Raw genomic sequence first — 23,117 nt, forward strand, 5'->3', positions numbered from 1 at the left:
CCATGACTTTGTTCTCAGAATTAATGTATTTTGGTGCATTGGGAGTGGCTGCAAGACTTTCACAAAGCCTTACAAATATTTCCCTATACGTGTTCAGCTTTATCAAGCTTTGTCTGCAGGACTGATAATTTAAAAACACACATTCAATTGTTCAGGACAATAAATAATAATTAAAATTACGATACATTCTAATATGCCTGGAAAGTAATCTAATAACTTTTCTCTTTTTAAATAGACTTTTTTTTGCAATCTATTGCTGAAAGGGCAATTTCCTTAAAGCATGAACAACGTGGGTTTAGTTTAAAAACACAGCTGCATTGGTTTGGGTTTTGGTTTCACTTAAAAAAGGAAAACAAGTTTAAATATTATGTGTATGGCTGTCATCCTTGTTCGTTTTACTGCTGAGCTCCACGCTGCCATCTCTCTCTCTCTAGAATCTGGGAGTGTAGAGGAGGTTGCCTGTGAGCAGACGTCTTTTGAACTCCATCCAAAGGAGCTCACGCTCTTTCATTGCTCCTTTCATGAAGCCACGGTTTTCCTGGGCTCTCCTGGATAGGTACGGCAGAACTTCGTTGACGGGTCCATAGGGAACATATTTATAAACAGGGTAGCCTGCTTGGCCTGTCAATGTGACAAAAAAAAAAAAAAGATTTAGAATTACCTTTGTATAAAAATGGACAGCTGCAATAAATACCTGTTGAATGCCAAGAAGTACTAAAACACTACTAATGCTGGTTCTGACTCAGGTGCGACCTACATGGCACAAGTTATAAGTGGGTTTACATAAAAATAGCTCTTAAAGTGATTGTAAAGTGTGTATATATATATATATATATATATATATATATATATATATTTTTTTTTAACATACATGTCATTCTTACCTGCTTCTGTGCAATGGTTTTGTACAGGGCCTCCTGGTTTCTCCTCTACTCGGGTCCCTCATCGCTTCTCCTGGCCCCTCCCTCCTGTTGAATGCCCCCACAGCAATCACCTTGCTGTGGGGGCACTTGCGCCGAGCTGCAGCTCCATATGTCCATTCAGACAGAGAGCGTATGTTCGGCCCCACCCCTCTCTCTCCTGATTGGCTAACTGACTTTGATTGACAGTAGCAGGAGCCAATGGCACCCTTCTGTGTCTTAACCAATCAGAATAGAGAGTCCTGGACAGCTGAGTGACTCAGGGAAGAGGTGGAGAGAAGGTGTAGCTTCTGCCCATATCCCCATAATAGTGCTTGGAGGTCGGGTATGGAGAGGCCCACTCCGTCCTGACTTTTGGGGTATGTTAGCAGTGAATACAAAACATTCCCTGGTGCCAGATGAAGTGTATAGTCATGGATTGCAGAGATTTAAAGAAGTGTTTGGGGACAGAGATAGGCACAGTCTGGAACACAAAGTAATTTGGGAAGGGTATCCATTTTAATGGTAATAATACGCCCAAACCAGGGTAGTGGCATTAGGAAGGAACTGGACACCTGGAACCTAAGCCGAGTGAGCAAGGGAAGGTAGTTAAGGGTATAGAGATTCAAGAGATTGGACGGGATCGTTATCCCCAAGAGATGCCCCTGGAGCCCCATTGGAAGGAGAAGTTGGTCTTCACTTGGGCAAGCGTAGTAGGTGGTAAGGAGATATTAAGGGCTTCAGTCTTGGACATATTTAGCTTAAAATTGCTAAATCCCCCAAATCTGTGCATCAGGGATGGCAGGGACATGTGTGGACGTTGAATATACACTAAGAGGTCATCCACATAGAGTGAAAGCTTGTGGTCTGCGGATGGGGTCTGTTTCCCTGCTATACTTTTGTTATGTCTGATGGCTCGTGCTAGATGTTTTATCACCAGAACAAAAAGTAGAGGCAAGAGGGGACATCCCTGACGGGTACCATTAGAAATGTAAAACGGAGTAGATGAGGAGCCATTGACTAAAATGGAAGCTGAGGGGAGGGAGTATAATGCCATTACCCTGGATACGAAAGCAGGACCTAGTCCTATCTGTAATCTGGAAATGTTGGAGGATAGGATGTCTTTAGAGTGGAGATGGGAGTCGTCTATGTGGTTGAACGCTGCGACTAAAAGTGGGGTAACGGACTGGGCGAATGATTTGTAGAACCTAGGGGAGAATCCTGGCCATTTACCAGATTTCAATCCCTTGATGCCAGACAGGAACTCAGATCCTGTTAAGGGGTTATCTAGGTGGGTCTCCCTATGATGCCTGTCTAGTCCGTGTGGGTAGGTTGTATAGTTGGGAGTAATAATGTTGGAAGGCGCTTGCTATGCCCTGGGGATTCCTAATCTTCTTTTGATTGGGAGTACAGATGTGTGGGATGGGCAGATGTGGGGGGCGAGGGTGGCGAACCCGTGCAAGATGTTGTCCACATTTGTTAGCTGAAATATAGTGCCGGTTACATCCCTTATCCCTAGCCAAGTACTAGCTTTAAATGTTCTCCTGCAGTCTGAAATTTTGATACTCGACATCCCAACATTGCCCATTTGTTTTTATGTTGAATTACCTTACTTCTGAACTCATTGGTAAAGTCGCTGGTTACATATCAGTTCACACCGGCAACTGAATTTTCATATATTATCTGTGTGTTTGAATATTAAGCTTTATGTATATTAAAAAGGTCAGAATCACCCCTTTTAACCAGAACCACCGCTTTTAGCCTGACTGATTTGAACACTAGAAGTCTTAACAACTCACTCCCCTCCATTTCACTTGATGCAACAGAGAAATAACTCAAGTACTTAAATTCTGACACAAATAGGTGTATTATGGATGCAGATAGTGTAATGTTGCAGGGTCCAATGTGAGCCATTGCTACAGATATTGAGCCCCACTCTCTCCTAAATATGAGTTTAAAATAGTTATGTGTGTGTAATCAACTTGCATAAAAATGTAGGGATGCAAAAATTACAGAAGACTACCAGAATCTACTAATATAAAGGGCTTCATTCTTGAATATTAAAAACAAAAAAATCCTAATTTGTGTAGAGATTGGACATAATAGAAACCTCTAGTTAAAGGGGAACTTCACTCAAAAAGTGAAGTACCACTCATTCTTTCCCTCCCCAGTCTGTACTTTTCTTGGCGATACCAGCCAAAGCACATTTAAAACCCACTCACTCGTGACACTGCCTTATCCTGCCCACAGCCAGCCTCCTGTGACATATGACATTTCCTAGAAGGCTGGGGTTTCGGTAAGAAACTATGCAAATATTGTGAATTACATCTAAAAATAGGGGAAGTACGCACCTTTAGCACTGGTGAGGTGTATCCCATAAAAGATTTTATACATTGAAGTACTACATATGCACAGAGCACTCCCTGCAATATGTGGGTTGCACAACTTGTTCTTTAGGAATCACAATACGTAAGCATTTTCATGGCAAGTACTAACCCCAATGCTAAACATCTTTCTGCAGAAAAATATTTACAATGCTAACCTGAAAGAATTTAAATTTTATTGCATAGAGAGAGTTAAGAAATCCCCAAGAGGGGGAGATCTCCACAAAAGGCTCTTAAAAAAGGAAGGCATGGTAGATGCATAACATAAGCCATAAATGGTTCCAACCTCAGCCGGGTTCAGCAGGAACCGGCCTAAATTCGAACCATGTATGGATATCAATCAACTTGAGTATAACCAGCATGTCAGATTTTACATGCGATTATTACTAGCGGCTGTTATAGCCACTAGCAATAATCACTGTGTTCTGCTGATGGGGGAGGCTTCCCCTGCCTGGACAATACAATGGCTCCATGGGAGGGATTCCCCTGTCAACACTGACTGTGTTGAAGGGGGGAATGGAGCGATTTTCTTTCCTGCCACTGCTCCATTTATAGCCGGTCTTTGACAATTGTCTGCCATGGAGATTAATTAAAGATGGGACATGTCTTTTTCTTAAATGATTATCTGTCCCTGTATACACCTACTCTCTTTTGTTAACGATCTGCTACCATATATTTCCTTTTGCTTTGCTAGGATTTAAATTGATGAACACCTCTTTGAGATTCAATTCATTTAGTATACGCCTGAATGGTCAGATCTGTCAGTGGGCGTGGAGGTTTTACATGTGCTTTGGCTGGAAGTCCTAATTTGCTATGATTAAGGCCCATACTGGGCAAAAATGCAAATGCGTGGGGCTGTGTTTGTAGTTTTTTTATGTGCCAAAATAGGATTTTTTTGTACTCACCGTAAAATCCTTTTCTCTGTAGTTCACTGACTGACATAGCTCCTTTCTTATACCATCGGGTTGTTATGCCACCTTCAGGAGAGGACTAGGCAGAACATGTTAATATCTTATAACAAAACTAGAACTTTCTAGTTCCAGTCAAGGGGCGGTCCCTTAGGTAACAACCCCCCAGCCTGCTCCTGCAGCCTCAGTACGTCAACAAGCAGTATAACAAAAAAATATGAGGGGAGGGTGCTGTGTCAGTTGGTGAACTACAGAGAAAAGGATTTTACGGTGAGTACAAAAAAATCCTATTTTCTTACATTCACCAACTGACACAGCTCCTTTCTTATACCATCGGGACCTTCCCCAAGCAGTGCCAAAATGAGGGGTGGGAAAACAGCATAAAGACTTCACCCACAATGGCATGTGGGAACCAATATAAAACTTAAAGAACCTTTATACCTACAAAAAACCTCAATCTGGGAGTCACTACCTACAAACCGCGTCAAAACTTGCGGTAACAAATGCTACAGTGCATTAACTTAAAAGTACTGCGTTATTTACCAAAAAAAAAAACAGGAAAAAAATGTAAGTGCAATTGCAATTACACGGCTGCCTGCAAAACAGGCATCAGCTGATGCACCGACATCTACCTTGTAGAATTTTGTGAAGGTGTGAACAGACAACCGCTTTACACACGAGCGTCAGCCGTTTGACGTCGGAAGGCCCAAGGAGTTCCAATTGCCCTGGTGGGCCGTGACCAGAAAGGGGGGCATTTGCCCCTTCAAGCCATAGGCCTGTACTACAATCTGTCTGATCCACCTGGAAAACGGTGGCCCACGAGACCGCCATGCCTTTTTTCGGACCAGCCACAGAAACAAACAAGGAGTTTGACTCCTGAAAGAGAGCCGTAGACAAATACACCCTCAGAGACCGGACCACGTCCAGGGAATGGAGGGCCACCTCCTTAGGATGTGAAGGTTTAGGACACAGACATGGTAACAAATTTCTTCATTGATGTGGAACGTTGAAACCACATTGGTCAGAAAAGAAGGTTGCGGACGCAATACCCCCTTATCCTTGTGAATAACCAGGTAAGGGGACTTGCAAGACAAGGCCGTCAATTCCAAAACCCTCCTGGCTAATGTAATGGCCACTAGAAAGACCACTTTCTGAGAGAGTCAACAGCAAAATCTCTCTATTTTCAAATGGCGGTTTCTGAAGCGCCGATAACACCAGGTTCAGATCCCACAGGGGTAACAGTGGACGCATGTCGGACCCCTTGAACAAAAGTGCTCACTAGAGAGTGAGACGCAAGTGGTCGCTGAAAAAAAAAAAAAAAAAAAAAAGACAGCCAAGGCTGATATTTGTCCATTAATGGTGCTTAAAGCCAATTTCTGGTCTACTCCTTGCTGTAGAATCCTTGATATAGAAAAGGAGAGCGGACGCCATCCTTTCTCCTCACACATGGGAGATGTAGGCCTTCAAGGTATATCCAGGAAATCATCTTCTCGGATATATCTTCCGAGAAGAAGATTTCCATGCTCTCAGCATAGTTTAAATCACCGAGTCCAAAAGACCCCAGTTTCTCAACACCTGGTTCTCAATAACCATGCCGTTAAAACCAGAGATGGTAAAGCAGAAGGGAGAATCGGACCTTGAGACAGCAGGTCCTCTAGTAACGGCAGTCGCCATGGGGCGTCCGCTACCAGGCGCACTAGGTCTGTGTACCAGGGACGCTGCGGCCAATCTGGGGAAATCAGTATTACTGGAATCCCCTCGGCCTCCACTCTGCGAAGCAGATTTGGTAACAGTTTCAGGGGAGGAAAGGCATAGATCAGCTGGTACTGATCCCACGGAGCCACCAGCGTGTCTGCCCAAGGATCTCTTGTCCTTGACACGAATCTCGGCACCTTCTGATTGAGATGGGAGGCCAGAAGATCCATGTCTGGTGTGCCCCATCGCGGGCACAGTAGCCTGAACACCTCCGGTTGCCACACCCATTCTCCTGGGTCCAGCATCTGGCGACTTAGGCATTCCGCCTACCAGTTCTTCACTCCCGGGATGTAAATGGCCGATAGGGCCGGTACATGTCACTCTGCCCACTGAAGGATGTGAGCGACCTCCCATGTGGGGGCCGAGCTTCTTGTTCCTCCTTGGTGATTGACATATGCCAATGGTGTTGTCTGACTGGATCCTGATAGGATGCCATCGCAGTCTTATCGGTTAGGCTGGGGTCCGTTGTGATCACTGTCCAATATAGCGGTAGGAATGACTTCCCGGACCGAAGTGCTGGGGACCTCGAACACCAGAGCAGGGAGTCCCTGACTGACTGGCTCACCTGAATCTGCCGATCCAGGGATAACGGAGATTTGTCCCATTTTGTCAAGATCTCATTCTGCAAGACTCTGGTGTGAAACTGGGAATACGGTACTGCCTCGAAGGAGGCCACCACGAGTCCCAGGACTCGCATGCAGAAGTGTAGAGACGACCACCTGCAGTCCATCAGCAGATTTACCGCGGCTCTGAGAGTCTGCAACTTGTCTGAAGGAAGAAAAACTCTCGCTTCCATAGAGCCCAGCAGTAAGCCTAGGTACTCCAAGCGCTGAGTCGGTACGATCACCGACTTTTTTAGGTTCAACAGCCACCCAAATTCCTGCAGGGTCTGCATGGTGATCGCCACATCTCTAATTCTGAGGTGGAAGATGCTCTCAGGAGGAGATCGTCTAGGTAACCTACGATCGCGATCCCACGTTGTCACAGCAACGCCAAAACAGGAGCCAATACCTTGGTAAAGACTCCGGGGGCTGATGCCAAGCCAAAGGGGAAAGCCACAAACTGGTAGTGGGCTTCCCCAACTGCAAATCGCAGATATTTTTAATGCCGAAGGCATATGGATATGTGCAGGTATGCATCCTGGATGTCCAAAGACGCCAGTGAGTCCCCTTGATGGAGTGCAGCGAACTGATTACATTCTAAACCTCTGTACTTTTACAAAGCAAGTCTTGCCCCAAGTATTCTTAATCCCCCTATCCCCAGAGAAAATAGATTATTTTCATTTTTAGAAGGTTTTTATGCGTGTGGAAGGTGTGTACCTTGCAAACACGCAAAGGGGAACCTTAAGAAAAGGAAGAAATTCTTGGCATTTGTGACCAATATAGAGTATGATATTAGACAACTTATAACCTGTGACACTATTGGGGTGGTATACATGATTAAATGCAGGTGCGGGCTGCAATACATCGGGAGAACATTAAGGCCCCTTCATGTTCATTTAGCTGAGCATATTAATAACAAAAGAAAGGCCTCACCACGCATAACATATCTCATCACTAAGTTATTTCATAAGCAAAGTCCAAGAAGTTTAAAATTTTGGAGCATAGAGAAAGTAACTAAACATTGGAGAGGGGGTCATTTTATACGACAGTTGAGCCATAGGGAATCGTATTGGATATACGAGACCCACGTTTTAACCCCTGGCGGACTCAACGTTGATTTCGATTTAAACAGTTTTATTTCTGACAGATGTCTATATTTTGTTTGTTATTTGATGTAATTTTATGTGGCTGCGGGTGATGTCCCCTTTTTTTCTCTGTAATTATCCCTAGTTGCAGGAATATATTATACCATATTGAGAGGGAAGGGGCAATAAAGACATTTAAAAGTCCTTTTCCAGAGTAATATGAAGATATTTTAGGATATTTATTGATATATGGGAAAAATAAAAACAATTTGAAAAACAATTTTGGATTTTATTTTAATTTTTTTATAGGTTTTTTATTTTTATGCATTTTTTTAAATGTACTTCTTATTTAGGAGCTGGTGACTAAGTCTATCATCACATTTGAATTGACTTGCATGACCTAAGGGTCTGTTGATGATTGGCTAATGAAAGGGATGGGTCCTCGTTTGGCCAGCTTTTGTAATAAATGTTAGGACGTCAGTAGTAAGCTGGCTCATGTGTGTTATTCCTCTCCCATAGGAGAGAGAGTTTGTGCTGTCCCTTGCGCTGTGTTGATCACACAGGAATGTTCGATCGCTTCTGCGCATTTGCGCTGTCTCCCCTTCTACACAGAGCTTCCGTGCGGGGAGTGCGATGTTGCCATGGAGCAAGGGATGCCGGGCCTAATCAAGGTCGCGAACTGCTGACGTATGTAGGCAGCTCTTGTGTCATTCTCTGTGCTACAGCATGCTGATTAACATGCTGTGGATGGGAAGTGAGACATTGTGCACCACATGGTAAGTCTAGTTTACTATGTATTATTGTGATTGGTGATTGGGTGGTTATTTAGGGGTGTAGTCCTATATAAAGCATGGTGTACGTCTGCTCCGTATCTGCTGATGAAGTCCAATTAGGACGTAATGCATACGGAGGAACGGAGGTGACGTTACCCGCAGCCACCTCTATCTTGGTTTTTCATGCTGTTTAACCAGGCACTAGGTTTATAGGTATAGAAAAAAGAAGGAAAAAAACACGCTTGCCCAAATCGTAAAAATAAAAATAAACAAACGAGCAGCAAACCCAAATGTTATACTACATTCAACAATAAATAAGAAAAAGAGTGGGTTGCGCTAAAAAAATAAAATAAAATGAAATACAATAAATGTTGTGTCACCAAAATTGAATAAGTGAAGTGTCACCAAAATTAAATAAGTGAATATATATATCAATCCTATGCAGAAAAAATGTGCAAGAAATATGCAAAAAATTACAGTGAGAACAAAAACCAATCCTCAGTACTAATAAAAACACTGAGAATGATAGTTAACTGATCACGTGACCGCAAAAACGGTTATTGAACTGTGTAGGTATTATAAGAAATACACATAAAAAATTCATTTATATTAATAAATTAATCAAAAGAAACATAATTAGACAGTAAGAAAAACCCTTTGATAGAGGTAATTTTAAAACGTCCATATAAAAGTCCTTAATTGAAGAAAAATGATAGTGACTCCGCAGTGATGAGGTGATGACAGACCATCCAAAATATTGTGAGTAGTGAACAGGTACTATCACCCCGCGACTCAGCAGGTCCCTTACCATTAGGGCCTCCTGGCGAGCCGGGAGTACGGGTATGCTGGGAAGAATCTGTTTGGTGGACAAGAGAGGAACTCTATCTTGTAGCCAAAGGAAATCAGATTGCAGACCCACTGGTCGGACAGCTGAGAGGTCCACCTGGGCTGCAAACTCCCAAAGGCGACCCCCCCCACCCAAATTGTGTGCGGGGGCAAAGCTTCATGCAGTAGCACTTTTGCTCGCAGGCTTGCGGTTCCAGGGATGTTTTTGTCCTTCAGAGGTCGTCAAGTCGGGCTGGCAGTGATCCCAAAAAAGGGCTCACTGCATCAGCAGAGGGATCTGCTGGCTCCTGAATGTTCAGGGCATCACGTACAGCTGTGATAAGTGCTCCAACAATCGCTTTATCACGCACGGACCCAGACGGGGATTCATCCTCACTTGTCCGAATGTCCTGGTCAGCGTCATCTGAAGCATTTTTTACCACTTTTGCGCCCAAGCACTGCCTCCATCTTGGCAATGAACGTATTAAGAACTGCTGACAAAGCGTCCAGAGGCACGGCACTGGCGAACCGGTTGCAATTGCCTGGATTTCGGGGGAAGAAACACCAGTTTCTGAAGCCATGCTGATTCTACCATGTCTGCCACCTGTTGGGGACTTAGGACAGTGATGGTCCCACCCTCCTAACTGCTGCAGGCTGAGGGGCTCCCACCGCTGGACTCATCACCCTGACTGAGTTCCGTGCGGTTCAAATAGGTGTGCCTGTGTCCTTTGTCAGCTCCCAGATACTTATGAGACAAAACCGCGCTGTGCTGAGCTCCACTGTACAGCGCTGAAGCTGAAAAACGTGTTCAGGCTTCAACAAAATGGCTGCAGATTGTCCAGTATAAAGGACATAATCACAGGGAAAATGGCCACCGGACTACAGTAAAATTGAGTCAGAGCATGCTGCTCCATGGTCACACCAAAAATGGCCGCCAAACACTGTATGCAAAGAAGGACAGTGAAAAACAGGCAGAGAAATGGCGGTAAACAGCGCTACAGTGATCAGCAGACACAGACTTGAGACACCCAGGGGAGAGACCTACAGACATCCAGGGCACAGCTACCCAGCGCCGTCCCTACCTCAGGTGAAAGCCCCACGGGGAGCCCCTGTCTATGGCACACATACCGCTCAGCAGGGGGGGGGGGAGGGAAGATAGGGACAGGGAGAGAAGAGAGGGAGGTGAGGGACCCCCGAATCGACCTCCCATGGAATGCCCAGCTGCTTAGCCCCACCAAGGCAGGGAGCTGTACTTACCAGTCCTGACGAGCTGGGAGACATTCTATCACAGACCCACTCTCCGATCAGTATGGGGTGGCTGCTGGCCTGGCACACTGTGACGCAGACATCAGTAGCCTGGTCATATGTGTGTCCCGGGGCATTATGCCCACCGGCCACCCCTGGAGCTGGGGGCATGTCGTGGCCGACCTAGTGCGGAGCTCTGGTCTGCACACGCTCGCTGGCCAGGCTGGGGAGACTACAAGGATAAGCGTATCCAGCCTGTCACCCAGCTGGCTGTTGATAGCAGATCACAGGATCTTTAATCTTGCGCAAAAGGCAAACTTCTGCAGAAAAATCCACGCACCGATGGGCTCGCAGGGTTCCTAGGTCCTTCTTCACTAGGCAGAACAAAACTGAGGCTGCAGGAGCAGGCTGGGGGGGTTGTTACCTAAGGGACCGCCCCTTGGGTGGAACTAGAAAGTTCTAGTTTTGTTATAACATATTAACATGTTCTGCCTAGTCCTCTCCTAACAACCCGATGGTATAAGAAGGGAGCTGTGTCAGTCGGTGAACGTAAGAGAAATTAAGTTTATTTTATTAGCCAGAAGAGGCCACCATATTATACCTACTGAATGTGGATGGCATACAGGGGCCATTTGCAAGTGCCGCCCACCTGCACAGAAGTTGAGGAGACCTGGGGTTGAGCAGTGGCGAGTGTGTTTTTTTTTTCTGCGAGAGACAGCATGCCTGAAAGAAGAAGGCTACAACTGTGCCCTCTTTGGAAAAAACAGTGTTCTGGGAATCCTTTTTCGTGTAATAAATACACAATTTTAAACTGCTTGCTGACCAGCCGCTGCGCATCTACCCATACGTCGGTCCGTGCATGTGAGATTGCAGGAGCGTGCCCGCAGACTCAATGTCTGCCGGTTACCTACAATCGTTGTACACAGAGGCCGAACGGGGATCTAAACAAGGCAAATCCCTTTTCTGACAGGAGACATCTCAGATCTGCTGTTCCCAGTGATCGGGAACAGCGGTCTCTGTCATGTCCCTGGCAGCCCATCCCCCCTACAGTTAGGGAACACAGTTACCCCTTGATCACCCCCTAGTGTTAACCCTTGCCCTGCCAGTGTCATTTATACACTGATCAGTGCTATAAAAATTTACCTATCAATGTAATTATGTCACTGGTCCCCAAAATATGTCATTTGAGGTCTAATTTGTCCGCCGCAATGTTGCAGTCCCACTAAAAAATCACAGATCTCCACCATTACCAGTAAAAAATAAATACAAGTCCATAAATATATCCCTATTGCTATCTATCGTAGTTTGTAGACACAATAACTTTTGCGCAAACCAATCAATATACGCCGATTGCGATTTTTTTCTACCAAAAATATGTGGAAGAATAAATATTGGCCTAAACTGATAAATACTATTATATATATATATATATATATATATATACATACATACATACATACATACATACATATATACATACACACACACACACACATATATATATATGTATATATATTTATTTTTTTGTATATGTATTCTAACACAGTAAGTAATAAATGTATTTTTTTCTCAAAATTGTCACTTTTGTTTATAGCGCAAAAACTAAAATAAAAAAAACCCCAGAGGTGATCAATTACCACCAAAAGAAAGCTCTATTTGTGGGTACAGCATTGCACGACTACACAGTTGTCAGTTAAAGCGGTGCAGTGCCGCATCGCAAAAATGGGGCCTGGTCAGGAAGTGAGTAAATCCTTCTGAGCCTGAAGTGGTTAAATCAGCAGCTTACAAAAACCCATAAGATTGAAATTACACCTAAAACCCTTTACGAATAATCTGATAATATAGAATTAGTGTTTTGCAATAGAACTGATTTCCATTATGTGAGTGTAATGTGTCATATTAAACCCAGAGCAGTAAATCTGATACATTAATCAAGGACCGTAAATTATCACTTACCAAGAGGAAAACTTATTTGGTCGCACATGCCGAGCAGTTGTCCAAAATATACTTTTTTATCCTCGGGGTAAATGCCCAATTCGTTCATTCTACAAAGAATAAAATGATTGTTTATAGCACATGCAATCACATCCACAGAGTTTTAGCTTCTAAAGGTGTTCATTTAATGATCAGACAGCTTTCTGAATAAGGACTGTAGAGAGGATCAATGAGCAGAGGTAGATTTTTCTGTTATTTTATTATTTTTGATACATTGCAGTATACCAAACGGAATCTACAATCTTTAACTAGAAGAACTAAGCCCAAAATGCAACTCAGCATTAACAATAAAAAAAGCACATTTTCAGGAGTATTACCAGTGCCTTTAATAAAAGAATCCTGGGTATATTTTAAATGGTTTGCAGATATGGTACTCTGTGCCAAAGTCAGCAAAATCATCAGGCAGCATTGCCTAGTTTTACTATATGGAAATTTGAGCCTGGGCAGAACTGCCTGAAGACTCTTTTCAAATTTCTTCTCCATAAAACACTGCAATTGCAATGTGACAATGTTAAGTGACAGGTTACATGGTGGGAAGCAGAGAGCTTTAAGATTCTTTCATTACGTCAGAAAATGTACATGCATGAAACTCGTTTCTGTAATATAAGTTGTCTTTTTGTTTCTTTCAGAGATGAATGTGGTTATAAATGCAGTATTTCTGGAAGGACGTATCATCCAGTGCATGCTTTACATAAGGAAAAAATACTAATATTGGGTGGACCTTATAGAATTTTCTACGAAACAATGTGCCTCAATATTTTTTCCAACAGTGAATGGTACAAACCCCTCCCTGCAGCATCTGCATCTTCATTTAGAAATGACTACCTTGTGATCATTAATGGGGCCTACTCTGAGGGCCTCATTGATGAGGACCAGTATGATTACCTGAACGTTCGGTCTCCCAGGATGGCGACATTCTATGCACTTCCTAAAGTGCATAAGGATCCCTTGTCGCCGACTGGGAGACTGATAGTTTCAGGTATCGGAAGTCTTACTGAAAGTGCTAGTCAGTTGGTGGATGCAACTTTGATGCCTCACGTGACAGCACTACCTTCTTATACACGGGATACACTTGATCTTTTAAAACAAATCAAAGGGTTACCCGTTCCTCCCAGCTCCCTGTTCGTGACTTTGGATGTCGAGGCTTTGTACTCGAGCATCCCACACAAGCGGGGAGTTGAAACGATACGGGAATTCCTCCATGAGGACGACCACCGACACTGGAGTTACAATGACTTTGTGGTCAGACTGTTGGAATTTGTCCTTCCACATAATTGGTTTTGCTTTATGGGTTCCCACTACCTCCAGATACAGGGGGTGGCTATGGGCACATACTGCGCGCTGTCCTATGCCAACCTCTATCTGGGGGGGGGTGGGAAAGACATCTTTTTGAGTGAGGTCTTTGCGGAACACATTGAGAATGTCCTACTATGGCGTCATTACAGCGACAACATTTTTAATTTATGGACCGGTAGCCAGACGCAGTTGGAAAGATTCATAGAGGCCTTGGGCACCAATGAATTTAATCTAAAATGTATCAGTACCAATGATAGAAGACAAATCAACTTTTTAGATTTAGTTATATTTAAAGATCACAATGTCCTTGCTACCAATCTATACCAGAAAAACACAGCTGGGAAGAATACCCTACTACAAGCCACTAGTGCACACCCACCCTCTCCGATTCGGAGGATTCCATATGCCCAATATATTAGATTACGCCGGAATTGTACCCTTCAAGAGGATTTCAAAGAACAGGACAAACTATTAAAGGCATGACTCCTAGCAAGAGGCTACAGAAAAACACTCTTACGGAAGGCTTACAATAAAGCCCCCCCGGTAAGCAACGCAATGACTTACTGTTTAACTCTCCTAAACCACAAATATTTCAAACGACCAAGGTCATTACTAAATTCTCTTCGCAACACGAAGAGCTGAGGTATTTCTTGGATGCACATTGGCCATTATTAAAAGATGATCCAATTCTGAGCAAATATGTCCGTAATCAGCCAGAAATCATATTTAGACTAGCTCAATCCCTGAGGGACAAATTAGTAGAGTCAATATACTCCTTTAGATAATGACAGACCCCCATTTACCATCTGGAACATCCCCATGCGGGGCTTGTGCTTCTTTCCCCTGGGTATCTACAAATTCAAGAACTATACTCCCCAATGGAGAGACCTATTGCCCCAAATTTACCACCACTTGTTCTACACAAAGTCTCATTTATCTTATGACATGCTGATGTGGTTCATTCTATGTGAGGAAGTTCCCAAAATGTTATACTAATCTTGGCCAAAAATGTTGGTGTCTATGCTGCTTGCAATGTTGATTTTTAAAATTACTAATTTTTGGTCTTGTTTCACTCCACAGTGTCCTAAAACGCCACAGGAATGGCAGACTGTGGCCTCCCACTTTGACAGTCGTTGGGACTTTCCCAATTGTGGAGGAGCAATTGATGGGAAGCACGTCTGCATCATCCCACCACCCAACTCAGGGTCGTACTATTATAATTATAAGGGGTTTCCTAGTATCGTGATGTTGACAGTGGTGTCTGCAACCTATGAGTTTTTGTATGTGGACGTGGGGCAAAATGGACAGATGTCGGATGGTGGAGTGTTCGCACGGATGGAGTTCTACTGGCATCTCCAGAGTGGCAGTCTGGGCTTGCCACCCCCAGAGGAGAATCAGGAAGGACTCCCGTTCGTCTTCGTCGCGGATGAGGCGTTTACCCTGGCGAACCATCTGATGCGGCCTTTCCCGATGAGGACCCTCACCCCAGACCAGAGGATTTTTAATTTCCGCCTGTCCAGAGCCCGAAGCGTGGTGGAGAACACCTTTTGAATACTGGCCAGCCGGTTCCGCCTTTTTTTAACGCCTATCCACATGGCGGAATACAAACTAAATCACATAGTGCTGGCCTGCTGTGTTCTTCACAATTTTCTAAAAAGACATTCTGCAAACTATGCAGTCTCAGTTGTCCAACAAGAAGCAGACTTGCTGGAAAATTATAACCTCACGGGCCTTGAACCTGCTCATCCTGACTTGCCCCCCTCCAAAGCGCCCGTGAGGTTAGAACCCAATAGGTGGACTACTTTGTGGGTAGGGGGGCCATTGATATGCCAGACAATGTCTGAGAGGCATTTTCAGAATACATTTTTCTTTGAAACTCCTTCATTTACTGCTTGGCTTGCTTTTAGGTGTCTCCTATGTAAATTTATGTTTTTTCTTGTTGTGCCTTTTTCACCAACAGTGCAAACCCAAGTTCTGAGCGAGATAAGGGGACAGTCTCTTCTTCAGATACGCTTATTATGTTGTGTGTCTGCTACACACACACCTTGTTTTTGGTAACTAATGTATGTAGTGCATTACTGACCAAAACCGTGCTCATTTTAAGCACCATGGCAGGAAAATGGCATGATTGTCAAAATTAACTGTGTGTTTTTTACTAAAGGCACTTCCACTATGGAAGAGTAGTTTAGTAACACCCATTTTCACCGAAAACAACAATTTTACTCCAAATACATCTTTTGCGCAATGAAAAAGGAAGCCACACATTGTTGATAATTTAACTTTTTAATCCAAGCACATTCACATGTGTGTTTAGAAAAGGGTTTTACAACTAACCAACAAAATGTGTGTATCAAAAACAGTCTTTCAGGTAATTTTTTTTACACTTTGTGTTTTTGTGTAAACAGGCATGTATCAAAGCGTAGCATACAGAACACAGGAACTTACAAAGTTCACCTTTGAAAAGTGAAGACAATATCAGACATGAGTATGTACAAACTGGGCTGATATTGCCTTCATCACATGGGGTGCCACCCCTGGAAAATCCAAATTTGGAAGATGCACACAGTGTGTCAACATGTGCCATCTCCCATCATGGGGGATCAATGTACATGTTTTGGGGCTGCTACCCCTTCATCTCAGCCACTTTCCACAAAACACGTACATTGATCCCCCATGATGGGAGATAGCGCATGTTTACACACTCTGTGCATCTTCCAAATTTGGATTTTCAAAAAAATACAAAAGTTGATTAAAAGTCAAAAAATAAAACCCTAGCTAGTTTGTGGTGTTTCACACTCTTCCCCAAAACATCAATGATGTTCTTCATTTTATTTTTAACATCATTGATGTTTTGCTGTATATTTTCTAAATCCCGATGGCAATCCCATTATCTCCCCAATCAGGATCTGGGCACTTTCACTGGTAAAATGGTATTCTTCTTCCACATCACCTACAAAACAAAGCAAAAAAACACACCATGTATTAAAAATATAGTGACATACATTGATGAGCTTACCGGAAGCTGTGTTCTCCGACACTCACCTGTTGTGGTGACAATTTGTCCAACTTCAACGATCTCTCCTTCCTCCTCCTGCTCCTCTGCTTCTGGTTTTTGAATTTCGCCTTCTTTGGGAGGGGGTGTGGTCCCTGTTGTCCTCATACTTGCCGAGTCTTCTCTCCCCTATGAGAATGTAAAAAAAGAATAATTAGCACACAGAGGACAGAATTAGGAATATGAAATATTGCTTGGAAGTGTTGTACAATTGTGTTTTTTGGCTGAGCTCCAAGGTGAGAACATTGTGGACACTTTGTTAATCTGGAATACTTAACTGCAGAACGATGTTTCTTACAAACGAATGAAACCATGAACTTGAAAGTGGCCATTTTAAAATGCACAACATGAAATCAAAGCACATGGAGCAGTATGCAAGCAAGAATAATCATATGAACACACGACAACTACTTACTTTTTTCAAGAACACGCTTGAGCCTTATGTACTGCTCATGCTCCCTCAGTTTCAGGTCTGACCAGCGTTTTCTCAGTTGATCCATGGATCGGCGTACCCCAAAATTCTTATGAAGACTCTTCACAACTTTATTCATGATCTTGGCCTTTCTGATATTTGAGTTTGGGTAAGGTCCATACTTCCCATCATAGTCGGTCCTGTTCAATATGTCCACCATCTCCAACATCTCTCCAAAAGACATATTTGAGGCCTTAAATCTTCTCTTCCTGGATCGGGACGTTTCAGGCTCCGGGTTTTTCTCACCCTCCTCCTCGTTAGTGGAACTGTGATTGCGCACCTGCGTTCTCTCCGCCATGTGCTCTCCCCACTGCGCCAAAAGCGAAGAGGCGGGGAATAGTCTAGAAAGAACATCAGGGAAGGGCGGAGTTTCACGCATGTGCACTGTATATAAAACGCAACACGCGCGTGTCGTCCGTACGATCTGTGAACAGAGGGAGACGCGGAGGCGACGAACGTGCAAATGAAGGTAACATTTTTAACTACATCCCTAGGCTATACTGCTTCTAGATTGAGGCCTGCATTAGTGGAGTTTAGCCTGACATTAGGGTTTGTCTTGTGTTGTGTCTTGCAGACATTATGGACGGGTTCAATGATCATAGCTTCCTCCCTCTGTTCATTGATAAATACAGAGAGATGCCCTGCCTGTGGCAACCAACACATCCTCAGTATAGTAACAGACAAAAGAGGCAGGCAGCAATGGACAAACTGGTTGAGTTTGTGAAGCCAGTGGTCCCCAGGGCAGACGTCAACTATTTAAAAAAGAAAAATCGGTGGCCTGAGGAGTACATATCTGAAGGAGAGGACCAAGGTGCTGAAGCCCATGCAATCTGGAGCTTCAGCAGTTCATGTCCCCAGGCTGTGGTATTATAACAGGATGCAGTTTCTGTCAGACTAGGCTGAGGTCAGAGAATCACTCTCTACTCTTCCTTCCACGCGTCCTATGCTACATTCCACACCCGCTGAGTCTTCCGACGCCCAACCTGGGCCTTCCACTCAGGAAGAACTGGAGGAGCCCAGCTTGAGCCAGGTATAGTAGTGTTGTACATATTTTGGGAGTATAAATGAATGATGTTAACTTGAGTTTTGCTTACTAATTGCTGAGTTTAGAAAGTGTTTCACATATCAATAGACAGTAGTGGCCAAAACCTTGGGGACAAGAAAGAAAAACGCTGGTCACAGAATGATAGTCTTTTCTATTGGTTAACAATTTGCAACAGTGTTGATGTGAAAATTGTGTGTGTTTGATGAACCAAAAACTAAAACGATGTCCCCTTTTCATACACAGGAAGAACTCAGCCAGGAACAGGAGGGTGTGGAATGCAGCAGCCAGGAGGTGGCTGTGGAAAGTGGCAGCCAGGAGGAGGCACGGGTAAGCGGCAGCCAGGCGGTGGGCGGGCAAAGGAGCCTCACAGAATGCCAGGTCCCCCCCCCCCTCCGCCTTCCACGCAAAAGGGCGAGAAAGGGGGGGAATGTTGAGAGTCGGCCCTGAGGCTGATTGGGGAGGCATCAGCGGCCTTCCAAGCAAAACCCACCTATCAAGAGGCCTTTGCCGCCTTGGTTGCATGCAAGCTTGAGAAAATGGAGGAGGTTATTATACACACCCTCAACAAGGGTCTGTTGGGCCACAGCTCTTGTGTGAGGAGGTTATTATACACACCCTCAACAAGGGTCTGTTGGGCCAAATGACACAAGAAAAACACTTGTGTGGTTTGGCCCATGCCCCTCCTCCTCCTTTTGCCACACCTCCAGCACCACAGCCACAGCCTGGAAGGAAGCGTGGAAGGAAGACCAGAGAGTGATGACCTGGGTTCAGTCTGGTCTGACAGAAGATGCAGCCTGTTATAGTACCACAGCCTGGGAACATAGATGTCATCTGCTGCTGTTCCAGGTTTCATGGACTTCAGGACCAGACTTTTCTCCCTCAGACATGTACTCCTCAGACCACCAAGTTTTGCGTTTAAATAGTTGATGTGTGCCCTGGGGGCCAAAGGCTTCGCTAATCTCCCCAGTTTCTCCATCGCTGCCTCCCTCTTTAGGAAATACGTTCGGGAGAAGTGTGTGTGACTATGAGCATCTAAAGAAGTTCCTTCTTGCAGCATTGTAAAGAACAAGAGAATGCGCTTCATGAAAGAATTTTTAACATTGCAGCGTGACGAATGTGCTATATCGATTACGAGCAGTAGTTTAACCTGAGCGAGCGCTTCCGTGTGGGAATTTGATTGTGAGCATGCGTGGCACCTTGTCCTTCGGAGTAGGCTACACATGATTGGAGTATGTCCGATTGGAGATTATTATTTAATATTTCCGGCAAGTTGGAAAAGTTGGTCCGACGGATACTCCGACGGAAACAATCCGATGCAGACCACACACAGTCGGAATATCCGACAAAACGCTCCGATCGGACACATTCCGATGGAATCTCCGATTGTGTGTACAAGGGCTTAGATTGAATATTCATGTGCCGTATAAAGTCCACCCAATATTAGTCTTTTTTTCTTATGTAACCCATATCGGGATGTTGGCACATTAATACTGGTGTGTTCGTAGTGTCACCCTACGATACATACTATCTCCTCTTTCTCATTCAGTGCATGCTATTTAAGGGTGTAACTGGGAGGGAGCATGGCGGTGATGAAATGGGGTTATAGGTAGGTCAGGAGAAGTGAGGGATATGGGAATGGAGATATGGCTAGGAAAGAAAAACAGAAGGTGGAAGCAGAGAGATATGAGGGGTACTGGTACCCTAAGAGGGCTCTGAATATGTGTGAATGTATGTTTCACACCTTTAATGCATGCATGGAGATGTTCCACTTGGTATTAAGCTCCTTGGGAAACCTTTCACAATAAGTGGTCTTAGATTGGGTGGTAAAGATCCAGTCTGCAGTGGTTTTTAGTCCACCTGGAGCAGCTAAAACATAATATAGGACACCTTACCATTAATGGACCATGTAGTGCAGTTAGGTAAGGTGTCTGAAAAATGGAAAAAGTTTGAGAACCAAGGACCTAAGCTCCAAATGTATGGCATTACAGAAATTGAATATCATATAGCCCAGTCAAAGTGTTTCCTAATCAGAGACTACAGTCTTGTTTTAACTGTTGTATATTGTCCAAAAAATAAATAACTACACTAACTTTTTTGTCATATTGGGTACTCTGGGCTCATTAAACCAGCCATGCTATTACATATCCAACAAGGCAGAACTAGATTTACAAAGCACAGGATCTAGAGAAAGCAAAGGGCAATAATTGTAGAATAGGTGTGCTGTACCTGATACATCAGAGCAGACACATTAACAAGAATTGTGGTTACCACATTTGTCCAACATTGTTTGACTAATGAGCCTGTAAGCAGTTTCTGTCACAGTATGAAGATAATATTAGCATAAGATGGATACACTACCTTTTTACATGTATTTTACAGTGCAACTAAACAGATTTATGGATAGAATACCATGAAAGATTACCAAGCAAAATATAAAGAGAATTTAAAAATCTTCATGCAGACTCAAAGTAATTTCGGAGAATGGAACACAGTAATCTGTAAATCTTTGTATCTCCATAACATCATGCATTTTAATGACTTATTTTCCTATATGAAGCAGAAAATAAAACAAAATGTTCTCATTTTAATATATTTATAAAGTATTAACATTTTATTCAGTGAGTCTTCAGAATAGTGAAAGGAATCCTTTTGTGCATGGCTTTCACGGTCCTGGAAAGGTAAAGGACAATCGCTGAAATAAATGTATAGTTTATAGGAAGAAAATATAAGGCTAGTGTAAATGGGACTTTACGTTTTGCCTTTGATGTGCATTTGTGAAACATTTTTGAAGGCTAAGAAGTAACGTGTTTATTTTGTTTTATAGCAATGCAATGTAAATGCTTGGTAAACTTGATACAAACAGCTTATGTGCCAGCAATTTTTCCCTGTAAAAATTTGGTTTTTGCCTTTCATCACAGTTGGACACTTTAGAAAAACAGAAAAAAAGAGTTCACGATGCCTGGTGGCCTCAGATAGCACTCTCCTTTGCCAGTACGATATACACTCTATTGTCTATATACACTATATAGAGACATATAGAGACATGGTTGAGCAAGTTTGGGGTGGAGGAGCTTTACTGGCCTAAACAGAGTCCTGACCTCAACCCGACAGAACACTAGGATGAATTTGAGGGGGACTGCAAGCCAGGCCTTCTTGTCCATCATCAGTACCTGACCTCACAATTGTGCTTCTGGAAGAATAGTCAAACATTCCCATATGACAGACTCCATAACCTTGTGGACAGTCTTTTCAGAAGAGTTGAAGCTGTTATAGCTGTAAAGGGTGGGCCAACTCAATATTGAACCCTAAGGACTAGAATGTAAAGGCGGGTGTCCCAATACTTTTGGTAATATAGTGTATATTGATATCGGCTTTCCATTATACTCTGCAAAGTTACTCCTAACTGGGGCCTGCATTTCATGGCCCACTTACAATCATGCATTCTCCAAACAGATTTCTCTTTCCTGCATTGTTTTAACAGGTCACATAATTGGGTTCTCCTCCAATTTTTTTTCTTTAACTCATGACTTCCCTATTTGCATACCTTTATGACAGAACATATATGCTTGAAAATTTCCCTGTCTTTAGAAGCAATCTGAAAACCTCATTGCTTGATATGATGCCAGTAACAAACCATCACCAAAGAGAAGTATGAATCCCTGGGCCCCAAAAATTCAGATGATCCGCTATATTCCCAATTCAGGCCCACGTAGAAACTGTAACCTGAACCTGTAAGGTTCCAGCATACACTAATCGCTCTGCATCTACAACCTTCCTACATCTCCAAAGACAATGTAGTCTGCACATTTTGTGAAAAGTTTTGCTCCTGTATCATCTTTATTGTCAGTGTCAAGCTGTATGCCAATCAGTAGTCTTGGTTCAGCATCAATCTATTTTTTTTTCCATCTTTTCTTCTGTTTCCCTTTTTTTCTTGCAATCTCACTGTCTGACTTGGATGCACCTTGTTGTTGGACCCTGTTAACTGCTCAAAAACTAACTGTAAGAAAGGCTTGCGTCAGTTTTGTATTAGTATCCTTATTGCCTATGGAGGTCTCCTTTAAACCTACAATTTTTATATTGGCTGATCAAGGTCTGTGATCTCTAGTTGCCCTAGTTATGCTAATAGTCTATACAATTAATCATTTCTCCCTGTTCAACTCCTTATAAACTGATACTTACACATTGATAGATGTGCCTGGGATAGTACTTGTGGTGCTCTAGGCTCAAACTACCCTTGCTAAACCTTTCCCCACACAACATAATTCTTATTCATTTACCTCCTTAAATGAGATAATATATATATATATATATATATATATATATATATATATATATATATATATATATATATACACATACACACACACACACAAAATAAGATCACATGTGATGATCTTATTTTGTGCATATATATATATATATATATATATATATATATATATATATATATATATATATATATATATATATACATACACACACAAAATAAGATCACACATGTGATGATCTAGATAAACACAAAAGATAAGTTTGAACAGAGTAGCACGTTCAATATCCGAGAATGAATCTTCGGTACCCAAGATGTTTCAGGTTCAAAGCCCTTTGTCAGGGATTAAAATATAGGAGAAATATATGTTCAACAATTTATTTAGTAACAAAAAAACAGAGCAATATGTTGTAATCTAGGCATACAGTAGAAAACCTATTCAATGAGTGCCACATCCATGTTAGCGGGGCGCTTACCAACATAGGGTGAACGGTGCAATGTTCAAATGTATATT

The 23,117-nt window shown here is 43.0% G+C and overlaps 1 protein-coding gene across 1 annotated transcript in view; it reads right to left on the reverse strand.

Annotated features, from left to right (window-relative positions):
• Window positions 1-343: 343 nt before the first annotated feature.
• Window positions 344-23,117, reverse strand: part of PRODH (proline dehydrogenase 1) — a 255,515-nt gene continuing 232,741 nt past the window's right edge. The window contains exons 13-14 of the mRNA XM_077461427.1: window positions 12,433-12,521; window positions 344-621 (exon numbers count right to left, since the gene is read on the reverse strand). Of these exons, the coding sequence (XP_077317553.1) occupies window positions 431-621; window positions 12,433-12,521 (280 nt within the window). The 3' untranslated portion in view covers window positions 344-430. The remainder of the gene's footprint in view (window positions 622-12,432; window positions 12,522-23,117) is intronic.

Source organism: Lithobates pipiens, unplaced genomic scaffold, assembly GCF_037356315.1.
Source record: "Lithobates pipiens isolate NorthernLeopardFrog02 unplaced genomic scaffold, aLitPip1_a1.2 Scaffold_3, whole genome shotgun sequence".
Classification (NCBI taxonomy): Eukaryota; Metazoa; Chordata; class Amphibia; order Anura; family Ranidae; genus Lithobates; species Lithobates pipiens.